The 15,004-nt window shown below is 35.6% G+C and overlaps 1 protein-coding gene across 3 annotated transcripts; it reads left to right on the top strand.

The window, feature by feature from the left end:
* The first annotated feature begins 562 nt into the window (after positions 1-562).
* Positions 563-12,137, top strand: LOC149226957 (formate dehydrogenase, chloroplastic/mitochondrial-like). 3 transcript variants are annotated; one of them, XM_089375392.1, is made up of 4 exons: positions 564-762; positions 9,879-10,088; positions 10,252-10,403; positions 11,680-11,822. In XM_089375392.1, exons 1-4 carry the CDS (start codon positions 634-636, stop codon positions 11,687-11,689), a joined length of 501 nt encoding a protein of 166 aa, XP_089231518.1. In that variant the 5' UTR covers positions 564-633; the 3' UTR covers positions 11,690-11,822. The 3 variants fall into 3 exon arrangements, with proteins under 3 accessions (XP_089231517.1, XP_089231518.1, XP_089231516.1); XM_089375391.1 differs by lacking the exon at positions 10,252-10,403 and having other exon boundaries at positions 563-762; positions 9,884-10,088; positions 11,680-12,137; XM_089375390.1 differs by lacking the exon at positions 10,252-10,403 and having other exon boundaries at positions 566-762; positions 11,680-12,137.
* The last annotated feature ends 2,867 nt before the right edge of the window (positions 12,138-15,004 follow it).

The raw sequence follows: 15,004 nt of genomic DNA on the forward strand, positions 1-15,004 counted from the left end.
ACTACATCAAAACTTTTTGAATATGCAAGTAGATAATCTCCACAAATGAAGATGAAAACATATTTTGAGCATGTTTAAAGTGGATTAAAATATAATAATAAAAGACACAACAAAAATCTTGATACAATAATAGCTCAAATAATTATCTTTAACAAAAATCTATTAAAAATTACTATAAAATTATAAAATGAAATTAACATTAATAAATAATCAATTAATTTATATAAAATCCCAATTTAATCATGAATAATTACTTAATTCTTTAAGTTCCACTTCAAAGAAAGCATTGACACATCAGCTAGAGAAGGGTGCATTATTGTTTTGGAGTAAGAGAAGGGTGCATTATTGTTTCGGAGTTCTATGTCCGTCGCATCAATATTTTATTTGATGTGCCCAATTATTTTTCCAAAGTAAAACTATTATTCAGCTTAAATAATAGAATGTATAATATTTCACATTCTATAAAATGTATAATATTTCAAATTCTTTGAAAATCCGTTACTGAAACACAAATATATGGCCATCGATGACATGATCGGACGGTAGATATTCTATCCCGCCTTTAAATTCAAATCCTCTTGGTAGTTTGGCGCCATTGCGCGCATCCCTCTCAACGAGCTCAGTAGCTCGCATATGAACAATCATGGTTTGCAATCGCATAAACATTGCCCCAGAATCGATCCACGAGCCACCAGATCTCTCTCTGCACGACTTCCAACAGTTCATCTGCGTTTCTTCGTGGTCAAAACGATTTCAGAAAAGGTATTTTTCTGCAAGAGAGTGCTAAAATTGCAAAGCGCCATTATTTTCTTGTCGCCGTCATGAATCCTCTACGCCTTGTCCTAATGAAATTATTTAGAGTTCTTGATTGGAAAAATTTGCCATATTTCAACTTTCTGGAAATATTTCAACTTTTTGCCTTGCAGTTCATTCCCCAATGTCACTTCAGGAGCACGCAGGTAGTGATAAAACTTGGGTCTGGCATGCAACTGATTTCTCAGATGGGGAACTGAAGGAAGAACTCTTTTGCATTCGTCTTGGCTCTGTAGACAGTGAGCACTGTTCTTAGACTCTTCTAATCCTTGTTTGTATCATGTATGCGGATTTTGAACTCTCTGCTATACGGTCTTGTCATTCTCCTGTTGTAAGCAGTACTACCCGAGATAACTCAATTGACAAATGCCATTCCACTCTACTGCCCGAGATAACTCAATTGACGTATGCCTCATGAGCTGCACTGAATTTTTGGATTTCTTACTTGAACTTGCTAGTTTTTAAAGGTCTTCCTTGAACGAGCTCTGCAAAAGGTCTGTTATCCGGGATCTGTACTAATATAGAAGCAGAGTTGAGCAATTAGAGGAGCATCTATGCTTTCAAAATTACCCAAAACTCTCACAAGCCAACTCCGACTGCCACCGACCTAGACTGTTTCATTTATACTGTGATATGCCTCTCCTGTAAACTTTCATATTTCTTTTGAGTACTAAGTAATTATGAAACATCGCGGCAACTGTTGTCAGGAACGGTGGTGGGGAAGCAGTAGAAAAGATGGATTGAAATATTCAACGCCCACTTAGGTCATTACCTTGAGTATTGGGCTCTTTGAGAGCCGAAAACTAAACCAGCCTTAGTTGCTGCTACTAATAGCCGTGTGCAACCTGCCCTTTTATTTTGTCCGAGGCCGATAAGGCAATTTGGTGTGTACTTGATGTATATATACCTCAGCTCAAATATAATTTAGTGGCAACCAGTTCCCTCGTTTGCATAAGTTTGTTAGCGTTCTATAATTGATGTGACAGTCAAATGTTTTTGCGATAATTGGGGTATTGCATTCTTCTTTGATTATTGGTCTGTTTCTTCGCGCTTCCCCTTGGTTTCGTATTTGAGTGGAGGGAATATCGTTTTAGTGTTGCATATATCCACATTAATCACAAATTTATTGACCAGACCTCAAAGTTTTTGATATCAGAGGTTGAGACGAAACCATATTTTACACTCAATTGATCCAGTTGTTAGTAACTTAGTTGTTTGATGGCTTTAATGAAAATTCAATCCACCAGTTTCCCTAATGGCCTTTTCCTGTTCACTAAACTGCTAAACAATCATTCTAACAATCATTCTAGGGAGTGATTAGGAGAGTGCACTTAGACACTTGTTGGGAAATAGTAGCAGTTACACTTAGGAGAGTATCATCATGTGCTGGCAGCCAAACTTATAGCAGTGACTATGCATTAGAGGCCATTGCAAACCTTTCAAGGCATAGTGAGAATGGGTTTTCTGTAAGCATTGAGTTATATTCTCCGATGCTGTCAATTCCCTGAATGACTGGTATCTCTTTTCTCCCTTACAAGCGCTTTCCTTTGACACCTGAGTTTCCCCAGATCAGCATCATAATACGAGATAGATCTCTACACAATTGTTCCGCTGAGAATGTTATTGATGTCCATGTGACATTTTTGTTGTTTTTTAGGGCAGTTTAACTGAGAATTTTGATGTTCACGTGACTTCTTTTTGGGCAGTCTGAAAGGTTCAGTTCAATTCAACGAGTTCATTGCCATCAAAACTTAAACAGTTGAAAGCTCAAAAATATCTGCAAACAAGCTTAAATCCTTTTTGACACGAGTGGATATCTTGTAGGGCTCTGTAATCGTTAGACTGTTTTTGCAAGCTCAGTGTGGTAGAGATGTTGTAATGTAATGTCCTCAAGCACTGTACTATGACTATAAATCAATCTGCAGAGGATGAGCAGTTCTCTGTTCAGTTCCATATGGATCAAGAGGGGTGCTTGAACCTGAAACTTGCATTGCCAAGCGGTCAAAAACAAGTATCTCCTTCTCTTCCTACTAACATCCTGACAGAAAAGGCCAATCTGATGGTGAATCCATGCTCTTATGCTTTGTTAATACCAATACTCTTCAGAGAATGATCCCTTTAATATAGAAATTTGACCTTCTTTCTCCATGACTTCATCTTCTAAAACCTGTACTCTGTGCCACAAGTCAGTTGCCTCATTCCGGATGTTTAGAATAACCTGGTCTTTAGCTTCTGCTGCTTGCTTAAGCAATATATTCTGCTTGATCATATCACTCTTTTCGGCCCTTAGTCTGCACATTTCATCATGCATATGACATATTTTCCCTTTCAAATCATTCATCAGATTTTTGGAATGTATCAATTCAGCCTCAGTTTCAACCTTTTTGTAGTTGGCATTTTGCAATTGTCTATGCACTTGCAGGTGTTCAGTTTCTGCAAAAAGCAAATCTTGGTTTGCAACAATGGCTGTTAACTTTCGGGTTAACTTTCCCATCGACTCTTCACGTTTTGCAATCTCCATCTCAGTATTCAGTACGATGGAAGATTGTAGTAAATGATGCATCATATTGACTAAAAGTTCTAAACGCTCAAATCTTTACATTATTATGGTTTAAATAAATCTAACTTGACATTCTGTGATGGAACGAGCTGCCTATCTTTCGTGGCATTTTTGGGAAATTACATAATTCATGAAAATAGTGTTTTGTAGCATGCATTCCCATGTTCTTTGTTCTTAGATATTCTCTTCTTTCTTTTCCTTTATCTATAATTTGTTCGTAAACCATGATGACCCGAAGTTGGATACAATTGGGAAAAAAACACTGCAGGAGATAATGGTACACAGAGGCCTTTTATGTACCAAATAACCTGTTGCTAAACTGTACATTCCATTGACAAAGAACTGCTACTATACCATCTTCTTTACTTCCTAGTATAATATCCATGTTTTCTTAGACCAGTGTTTTATCCACCTTGTGTTCATTTCAGGGGAACCACTACCAGGACAGTGCCGACTGGTTACAAGCTCAAGGGGAAGAAAAGAGATGAATTTCATAATCACATTCTGCTTTGAGAATGAGTTCTATATCTTGATGACTTTCATATAATCTAAGACCTCGTGGAGATGGTTTTTCTTTTTGGTTTTTTTTTCACACCATTGACAGACCCTATATTTAATTTGCATGTTTGCATTTTGAACTTCTACAGAATCCCAGTGGTATTACTAGCTTTGGGGCCTCGTCTATTTCTTCTCTTGGTTTTTTTCTTTTCAGACCTCTGATTCTAGGAAATCTATTGAGCACTTGTTAAAAGGAGGAAAATGATCTTGAACCAGATTCTCTCTTAAGCAAGAGAACGATACAAGTGCCTTGTGCTTATAAAATTTTCTTTTATTCTAGTTTAACAGATTATCATTAAGGTTGTCAATCCTGCATCCCTGCAGAGTTTCTGCATCAGGGTTGTGGGATTTTGTGGATCATGTGCACCAAATGTTCTCTAGCAAATAGTGCATCAAGAACAAATAATGCCCTGCGAGATTCTGTGTTTGTTGAATTAGATTCCAGGCTTCTAGAGCTTCATCCTATTTCACCCTACCAGTACTTTCATATTGCCTTGAAGCAAGCCCATGGTTTACTATTCACTATTCCTAAGCTTCATTTGAGTAACATCATAATGCTGCCTAAGTATCAGATGTTGCTGTCTGAGATCAGCCATTTCGACTCTAAGAGCTCTCAATGTTCCACCCATAATGATATTATCCTCTGTATTCTTGGAAAGTACCATCTGCAAGCCTTCCACTCTTTCAGCTAAAGAGCTCATCTGCAACGTGTATAAAAGGGCTTAATACATGATGTATTCTACCATTGATGCTAATAAAAATAATCCTTCAAAATAAAACTCTTAAGCTTCAAAATTACCTCCTCCTCTTTCCGCTGGGCAAGTGTTAGAAGATCCTCATTTATATTGAGGTAATCTGTAACATAGCAATTTAGTTGCCGTGTTTCTTTTTTGGCTTCTTCCATAGTTCCTAGGTCTTCTATTAGACCTTCACCTCGGGTTGGAATTTCTGATGCATCTTCAATGTGTTTTAATGGAGAAATCCCAGCCCACAGTTTTAACGATCACTACCCGATATCAGAATCTATTGGAAGCCCAGATATTTTATATGAGGCCGTTGATTTAGAGGAAGATCCGAAGATGTATCAAATTCCACAAACAAAGAGACTCGTGCCTTTGATCCGAAAACAGTAAGAACCAATTACAGTGATAACATAGGTTTGAATTTCTAGGCACTTGAAGCTTCATGAAATGAACAATGGAGATTGACTGCAAATATGAAGAGGCCCACCATGATGTTTAGAAGCCCCTCGAGCTTGAATCTCCCTTTCAAAATGGCCATACATGAAAAATTTCAAGCCCCTTGATGAAGCATCTTGAATCTCCCTTTCAAAATGTCTTACATTAGGCAGTTAAAAAAAAAGATATATGCAGCCCATGTTTCCTGCTCCAGACAAGCCAAATCCCAAGAAAGCTTTCCTAACAACTTTTGGAACATTTTTTTTGTATCCTTAGTCATTAATTGATACATTTTTGGAATGTTTTTCTAAATGAGAAATTGTAGCTTGCCATTTCTTTTAATCAGGATATCAATAGTTTCTTGAAATTTTTAGTTTATTTTTGGAAAACAGTGTACAGTAACTTACAACTATACCTTTGACTTAGGTACAGTGCTATGATTGTGATTTTTATTTTTACAATTGTCTACTGGTTCCTATGCCTCACACTTATATCATTGATGGATTTGCCTAGAGAACCAATGAAAGCTTCCATCAGCCCCTGTTGCCTTTAGCTGGTCTCTTGCCTTTTACTAACAGACCTGGAGCCTATTCTAGCTTGAAAGAGCATTACGATGGACATATAACGTACGGAGTTGTCTCCATCTTTTTATAGCCTTTAAACTCTTCTTTACCTGTGAGTTTTCTATTCTTATCTGACATAACTGCTTGTGACCTTTGGGAAACGTTTCAACTTTCTCTTGTTGGCGTAGTAGCTACAGAGAAGGGTATTGTGTTTATGTTTCTCGAAGATACCTCTGCAAAGTCCATGAGTTTGGAAATTTTCATTTTAGTGAACCTATTGGCTTTAAACCTAGCTGCTTTTTTGGCTTGACAAGTCATCTACATGGGTTTTCTTGTAATGTACAAGTTATACATTAATTTGTAGTATGTACATGGGTTTTCTTGTCATGTACAAGTTATCCAATTAATGTATGCAATGGAATACTTTCAAATGTTCTTGGTATTTGCACAGTCATTGTTGAAAGCTTTATGGTTCATCTGCTTGAGTGATAGTAATTATGTGTTCTACTGCGTCATGGGAGTAATGACTGTGCTGAGAAACTTCCAAAATAAAGAAAGAATAACAAAAAAACACATTGTAGAAATATAAATAAGATAATAAGATTATTATAGAAAACTGTTGAAATATTATTATTAAAAGAAGATATGACAAAATGGCAGAGTCAGGAAGACGTCCCCTGAAGAAATTCTTTTTGCTGACCAAACAATAAAAGTCCAAATCATGTATATATCCACTAGGGTACATGTAGCTGTTATATAGCTTCATGTCCAAACATAAGCATAGTTTAATTGTTTTACATTTTAGTTTTTTTTTTGGGTATATTTTCCAGTTAATTTTGCCTAAAATTTGGTAGGTATCTGTTGGAATTATAACTTTATGCACTCTACAATTCTGTGACCAGCTGAATGTCAAGCAATTGAACCGCGATTTAAATCCTATTTTGTCAGCAATAAGTACTATACTTTGTCTTTATTTAGTGTAGAGAACCAAGCACTTATTCACTTATCAGCATAGTTAAGACTTGAGTTTAAGGTGGCTTTAATTATCTCTGGTAATAGCAAATGATACGGAGGATTGTGCATAACCCACCCCCTTTTTGATTCCAATAAGCAGAGGTGGTCACTATGGTAATCCGATTTCAATTTGTAGTTAGAAAATGGGGTCACAACTTTCCATATTTTTTGTTTTGTTTTGTCTTTTTACATCAAACAATAGTATATTTATTAGAACCATAGTCAACTAAACAAACAGGAAACAATTTATTTGACAGGTGGAAGAAGTGATAGGCTTAGAGCAATTGAATTGTAGGCCATGCTTCTTGACAAATTGATGAACAGATGTCTCCTTACTTGAAATTTAGGTTGGCACCAGGGCACCATCCTGTCCATCATTATACACTAATCTTGTCATTATCTTCTTCACTGTGAATGACTGGCCTGTTCCCTGCAAATAGATCTGGGCATAGAGGAGCCAATCCAAGAACAGTAATCTCTAGCACAAGACAATATTAATGATCTAAATACCTAATCATGAAGCTTGAGTTTGATTTTTCTCTACTGGTTCTGAATCTCTGATTGAGGATCTCCCACTCGTCATTACCAAACCTTCTCCTTCATCATTGGCATCAGCTGCACTGCTGAGGTACTTTGGTTGGTTGTCATTAGACTTGAGAGCTTGAAGTTTCAAATGATTATAGTAACAGACAGCCAGAAAAGCCAGTCCACACCCACTCAAGTTTATGACTGTAACCTTTTCATTTATTACAGACAAAGATTATGTTATGAGCAGCCAGTCCTTGACAAGACCAGCAACATTCATAGTCAAGGCTGAAGTCTTTCCTATCAGACGAAACACTGCAAGATTAAGAGCCAAGGCACAAGCAGAAATGTCATGTAATCCAAATCAAAGGAAGAGACCCTGATTATCAGAAATGGGTATTCTACTAAGGCCCAGGGGGTGCTAAGAAAAACAAGGCAACAAGGAGCAACAAAGATGTGATGGGATTCAACTTAATCCCTTTTGATGTTCGTGGAATTTGTATGAGAACCAATTGGGTAGTCTCACATGCAACTGCACTTAACTGGAGAATCACCTCCCATGCATTCATCTTGGCCTCCCCATAAGCTGAAATAGTAACTCCAATGGATATGGCCAACATATTGGCCTCGGGCTCACCTTTATAAGCTTCTTTCTTCAGGGAAACCACAATCAAATACACAACAATGGGAATTAGAGCTTTCAGCATTTGAAATAATGATACTGAGAGGAAAACATAGGCAGAATTTGAAAACCAGAGACCCAAAGAATACACTTATCAATACTATGGGTTCAACGAGCTTGAAGACTCTTACAATAGCAACAGCCAGTGTTGAGTAGAAGCCCATGTGAATCATGGTGGGACTGATCACACTAAAGTTGTCAAGCAATGGCAACTCTAATGGATATGGCTAACATATTGACCATGGCCTCACCTTTATAAGATTCTTTCTTCAGGGGAACTGCAATGGAATGCATATCAAATGGGCACAAGAGCTTTCAACATTTGAAATATCGATACTTTGAGAGACATGCACCAAGGGCTGCATCATTTAGGATTTGTACTCAGTTTAGGTGTCATATTCAAGGGGAAGTTGTTATGCTTTCCACCACTTCATAGATTGTTAGAGTGATGAAACAAAAGAGGCTCCCTCTTGAGGCTAGATTATGTCATTCATATCAGCTGTGTTGTTGATGTCCTAGCTCAACCAGGTCTTGCCAAAACTCTGTTGAGGTTCAAAATTTATTATAAACTGAAATGTATTCACAAGAATTGACCTCATAAAATGCAATAATCACAAGATATGCCATACATGGCTGTGATTATGGCTCGCAAGACCCTTAGACTTTGAGCAATGAGGTTCGCAACATCACTTATGATTATGCACTCTACAATTCTGCGACCAGCTGAATGTCAAGCAATTGAACCGCGATTTAAATCCTATTTTGTCAGCAATAAGTACTATACTTTGTCTTTATTTAGTGTAGAGAACCAAGCACTTATTCTGCTCATCTATAGAAGGGACAATGGTTGTTTGCCTATGAGGTATAAGGAAATCCTATAAGATGTTTTGTATTTTCGTATGGAATTGAATCATACCCCTGCACACTGTAACATTCATATATATCATAACAAGTGAAACAACTCTTTAACAAAATGGAGAGGGGAGGTGCAAGTAAAACAACTCTTTCAAAAAATGGAAGCTCTCTCAAATCGGGCAATGATGACTCCAAGGACTGCCTTTTGAGTTCTTTAATTTCCTTCGAACTCTCCTCTCCTTTTAGCAGACATTTCAAGGGCAAAGATAATTGCATTTCTAGCCTTCCCATTTTTTGTTCCTTTCTTGTGGTGGTTTTCCCAACAATTTCCACCCTAAGTAGCGTTGTTGTGGACGAAGTTTACTATTTTCTTATAAATGACATTTTGCTCCTTCCTTCGAACGTTTCGAATAGCTTTAGGTACCATTGTTTCCTTTAGAAATGACGGTTCCATGTTTAATTCGTTGTTTCGTTATGATGTCCTCTCTTTAACCGTGGTGACCTACGTTTAGGTTGAGATCAGCTCCAATGGTTGATGGAAGAATGATTTGTCTAATTGTAGGATGTTGTCAATAGGTTTGTGCAAGGCTCTGTCTCACTAAGTGCCTTACGGAATAATTTTTACCCTTCACAAGTGGCTCCCACTCTCAACCCCTCTCCATTAAATCGACCCCTCTCCATTAAATTTGAACATGACATTTCATGAGTTAAATCCAACACAAACTACTTGATCCACACTAGATAGGTTTATTCTATTGTTAAATTTGAAAATGACATTTTATGGGCTAAATCCGACACACACTGCTTGATCCACACTTGATAGGTTTATTATATATATATATATATATTTTTGTTTTGGTTACACTTAAACTACACAATTGTCATTGTTATATTTTTTTAACTTTATTTTTTCTCACTTTAGGAGTTACTTTTAAAACAACGCATTTTATTTATTCTATTGTTGTATATATATTTTTGTTTTGGTTACACTTTAACTACACAATTGTCATTGTTATATTTTTTAACTTTATTTTTCTCACTTTACGAGTTACTTTTAAAAAAACGCATTTTATTTATATTGGATATATTTTTTAATTCCATTGATTTGTTTGTATCATCATTGGTTGAAGATCAGCGAAAGTAATGTGGTGTCCGTGGCAGAAGATGAGCTAATGCGCATTCTCATATTGATGCGAAACTTTGTGCCTGGATATAAGCAAATTGTTGAGGGTGATTGGAAAGTGGCAGCAATTTCTTACAGGTCATATGATCTAGAAGGGAAAACTATTGGTTCTATTGGTGCAGGGCGTATTGGCAAAGAACTACTTAAGCGTTTGAAGGTATTCATTCTTAGGATCTAGTACTACTTCATGATGTTGCAAACTTCTTTTCAAAAATCAGTGCTCCATAATTCTTACGCATGCATGCTGTTTGTTTCAAAATTTCAATCTAATAATAATAAACATTACATGATGTTGAATTGAATTGCTTTCCTTTGTACAGCCCTTCAATTGTAAGCTTCTTTACCACGACCGTCTTTCTATTGGACCCGAATTGGAAAAGGAAACTGGAGCAACATTGGAGACAAATCTTGACGAAATGCTACCTAAATGTGATGTACTTGTCATTAATATGCCTCTTTCTGACAAAACTAGGTGCGCCTTATCACAATTTCATAAATAATCTCTCCCATTATTCACTCAAACATCAATAGCACCTATATATTTTGTAGAACTTGTGAACAAAAACCTAATTATTGTTTCTCTTGCCCTTTCCTTTTGGTTACAGTAGGGGAATGTTTAACAAGGAAGGTGTTCTCTACCAAGCCTAGCTTTTCTCTCAGAATCTTAACATCCCCTTTGCAAAGGGTTTCATTAGAATGACAACAACCTGCATTTAAAGCATTTCTCCACCCATCCTAATTAGAAATACAATTTTGGGTTCTCTACTAATTTTCTCCACACCCATTTAATCTAACAATGGACATAGAGCATGTATATTTATACTTGTGTGTTGGAAATACCATTTTATAATTTAATGTTTATTATTTTTGTTTTATTATTATTACTTGAATTTCTTCTTAACAAGTGGTTGTGTTTCTTTTGGTTTTAGTGAAAGTATGGGCTCCAATGTTGGCTCTCTTATTATGGAGTATAATTCATCTTTGAGAATTTTTCAATTATTAAAGTAGGTTAGTCAATTGCTTAAAATATTAAATTTATTTCAAAAAGTTTTTGTTACTTTATAGGTTAGACACTGGCTTGAAATATTAAACTTATTTCAAAATGTTTTTGTTACTTTATAGATAAGACGTAGATTTCTTGGCTCTATGATGAAAATAATGAAGGGAAAATACATGTTAATATGTTACTTGTGCTCTTTGACTGAAAAATACACGGTGAGAGAAAAATGTATATTATGCTAATTGAGGAATGTTTTTCACTTGTCGAACTTATAGTATTGAATTTAACACACTAACACTTTACAACAATGAACTAACAATATTCATGATGAAAATAGCAATATGGAAGATTTATCTGCATAATGAAAAAGGCAATATGGAAGATTCTGATCACGTTCCAAGGCATTTCTTAAAATGTGGATGTGACAAAAGGTTGTTGTGGAAGTTGTTGTTTGTATATGGAAAATTTCTTGATCATTGTGTATAATCCTAATGTTGATAGATATGTCTACTAGATGCTTCCAGTTAATGGGGGATTGATTTGAGCATTCAATATATTTTTATTCTTTATCAAAGTATTCTTTTGTTGTATTTGTATTTTTCAATTTATGCCTTACGGCGTTTCCTTTGCAACATCTGGTGCAAATGCTAGTATATCTTACCTCATTTTATGGTTAACATTGTATAACAAAAACATGCGTTGTGTTATGTAATTAATACTAACATGTAATATTGATTTTTTTTGTCAGAATGCTATAGGTAATGATTGCCAAGACGATGATCCAAATTATGTTCAACATATATCAGGAGATGATGAGGATGAGGATGAGGATGATGGTGGTGAAGGAGGAGATGATGATGATAGTTGCAGTGTTGGTGATGATGTGGATCAGAGTAATGAGGATGGTCAAGATGATCATGAGGATGATCTTGGTGGTGGTAGCTAGGCATGCACATGCATTGTTTTTTATGAAGAAATTATTGTGTAGAATGACATTGTTATGTTTAGATGGGTGTTGTGAATTTACCCTATATCAATGAGACATTTTGATTTTGTAATCATACGATGAGTTTGATTTATGTATGTTGTTAATTTATCGTAGAATAACGATATTCATGAAATATTTTGATTTGTTAATCATATTTGAATTTTACTTGTTTTGATTAAAAATAATACTGATTTTATTAGTATTATGTTGCTATTTTATACATGTTTTGAAAATTGTTAATGACACATTGTTATTTTTTTGGATGGATGTTGTCAATTTCTCTTAAATTTCTTTACAAATGATTTTGAATTGTGATATCTGCTTTAATGATATTTAGAAACTATCATATATTTCACTATGAATCTATAAATGGGGTCATATATGTAAAGAAAAATATACTCTATATAAGAAGTCAAATGCGGGTGTAACCATGGATGCAAAATTGAAAGTAAAATTGGATGTTAAACTAGGAATTAATACAAAATGCAAACAATTGACATACAAAGTGTTTTAAATTAGAAGTGAAAAATTGTGCAATAGTTGACACAAAGAAGGGAACAAAACATGGCATACAAAAGGATATCAAATTGGGCAAAAACAAGGACACATAAATGGGCACCAAATTAGATGCAAAAAAAGACAACTAGATGTAAAATAAGATGCAAAGTTGAGCGTTAAAAAGAAGCAAAAAACGTTACAAATTAATATGCCAAATGATGATGCAAATAATGGTGTAAATTTGGGATGCAAACTTGGGTGCAAAAAAGGAAAAAAAAAAGATGTAAGAAAAGACATAAAACAAGATGCAAAATGGGGCTGAAAAAAGGTGAAACCAAGGATGCCATATTGGATGTAAAAAATGATTCCTAATCACATGCAAATTTAGGCTCGAACTCAGACACAAAATTATATGCAAATGTGGACACAAAATGAGGCAAAAAAAGATGCAAATTTGGATGGTGAAAACGATGTAAAATTAGACACCAAAAAAATGCAAAATTGGATGAAAAAGTCGGTGTAAATAATGGTGTAACATTGGACACAAGTAGACACAAAAAAATGGTGCAAAAAGGGGCATAAAATAGCTTAAAATTGGATGCAAAACTTGGTGCAAAAACAAATACAAAAGTAGACGTAAAAAATGGCTCTAAATTGAATGTACCATTAGACACAAAATAAGATGCAAAGGTGGACACAACACATGACTCAACATAAGATGCAAATATAAATGCAAATTTGGATGCTCAAAATGATGTAACATTAGATGCAAGAGATGGTGTTAAAAATGATGCAAAATTGGATGAAACAAATGACGCAAAATATGGTGCAAAATGAGATGGGAAAAATGGAGACAAATCAAACGTAAATGTGGATGTAAAAAATGGTCCAAAAAAAGATGCAAAAATGGGCACAAAAATGGATGCAAAATTTGGTGCTAAATCAAATTCAACACATGGTGCAAAGATAGGCACCAAAGCTGGTGCAAAAATAGAAGCAAAAACTAGTGTAAGACTAGATACAAAACCTGGTGTAAGACTAGATGCAAAAACTGACACAAAATGGATGCATAAAAAGACGTTAAATTGGATTCAAAATACAGTGTAAACTTGATGCAAATGATGGTGCAAAAATGGAAGCAAAGAATGACACAAAATAGGAAGCAAAAGAGAATGAAAAATAGATGCAAAAAATGACACAAAACTAGAAGCAAAACCTGTCATAAAATAAGATGCAAATCTTGGTTCAAAATTTGACGCAAAAAATGATGCATAGTTTGGTGTAAAAAATGATGCAAAATCTAGCATGAAAAAGGATGCAAAATCAGGTGCAAAAAAGGACGCTTTAAAAATTGTACAATAGAGCCAGATTTAGCGCCAGGTTGCTCATCACAATTACAAAAAAAATGCACTAAAATCTGGCGCTAAATCTGGCGCAAATCGCTGGTTTTGTTGTAGTGAAACTAGATCCAGGGTCTTCATTTCTACTTCCCGAAACAATACGACTCTATCCATGCGAATGAATGTGTTGAAGTCAAACATGGTAGAAACCACTTGATTACCAGTTAATGATGTAAACTGTTAACAAGTGTGAGAGAAACCACCAGTGATGTCAATGGCTCTCAAAGTACCCAGTACAATCCATGAGATGTGAATAAATGTGTTGATGTCGAACATGTCACGGAATCCTTTGATTGAAGGTCAATGACGCAACCTGTCGTCAAAGGCGAGAAACCTGCCATTGAGGCATGTAGATCCCAAGGTACTGACGATTTCTAGATCATCTTTCTAGATAATGAGTTGAAGTCGATAGAAAGGGATCTGTCGCAGGCAAGCCCACAACACGAAATCATAGATCAAGTTGAAGAAATTTAGTTGCAAGGACTGACTCAGGGATGGTCAAGATGGATGACAGATATTTTGCAGATGAATGGCTTATTGGAAGTGACCTCTTGAACACATAACGACACAACAGATGGCTTGGTGACAATTGAACCAAAGTTAATACCCAGAAACCGGCTGAAGACTTTCAATGTGGTTTGATCAACTGTTAGGAAAAGGATTTCCCAACCCAGGTGAATAAAAGTGTCGTGTTCAAGAGTGGTTACAAAGTATGACAAACAGGCTCATTTTTCTCTCTTTTCCCCCACCATTTCTAGCAAGTACCTCTTTATTTTTGACAAGCTTGAGGAGGATAACATTTGCTTGATTATAAGCTCATCCTTTGGATGAGTCCAACTTAGTTTAAATTCGAACCCTAAGAAGGAGTGGTTCGTTCTTGTTTGTAATTGAACAGGTCCTTTACTGTGAAATTTTAACGAGTCCAGTATAGGAGAAACTCGGTGTTTTTCAATTTTAGGGAGTCTGAAAAAACTTAAGAAGACTCCAGGGTTGACCTTTTTCGTAAATTTGTGTCTCCCAAGCTCGAAAAAGTATAAAATAATACTTGAGAGAACCGCTTGATATTTACGACCAAGGAGTACTTTTCGTAATTAGTGCCCTTGATCTGAAAAAGTAAAAAAGCGATCAATGACACGTCGTTTTATAACCAATATCGAATTTGAAACGACAAAAATCCGGCAATCTTT

This window comes from Pinus tabuliformis, chromosome J, assembly GCF_031772625.1.
Source record: "Pinus tabuliformis cultivar Carrire ecotype Pingquan chromosome J, CPIR1, whole genome shotgun sequence".
Taxonomy (NCBI): Eukaryota; Viridiplantae; Streptophyta; class Pinopsida; order Pinales; family Pinaceae; genus Pinus; species Pinus tabuliformis.

Bases quoted from the DNA above. Each gene is read 5' to 3' on its own strand.
- LOC149226957 (XM_089375390.1), top strand. From the start codon at position 634: ATGAACAATCATGGTTTGCAATCGCATAAACATTGCCCCAGAATCGAT. The intron at 763-9,878 runs GTATTTTTCTGC...CATTGGTTGAAG, and splicing joins TCAAAACGATTTCAGAAAAG to ATCAGCGAAAGTAATGTGGT. The intron at 10,089-11,679 runs GTATTCATTCTT...TTTTTTTGTCAG, and splicing joins AACTACTTAAGCGTTTGAAG to AATGCTATAGGTAATGATTG.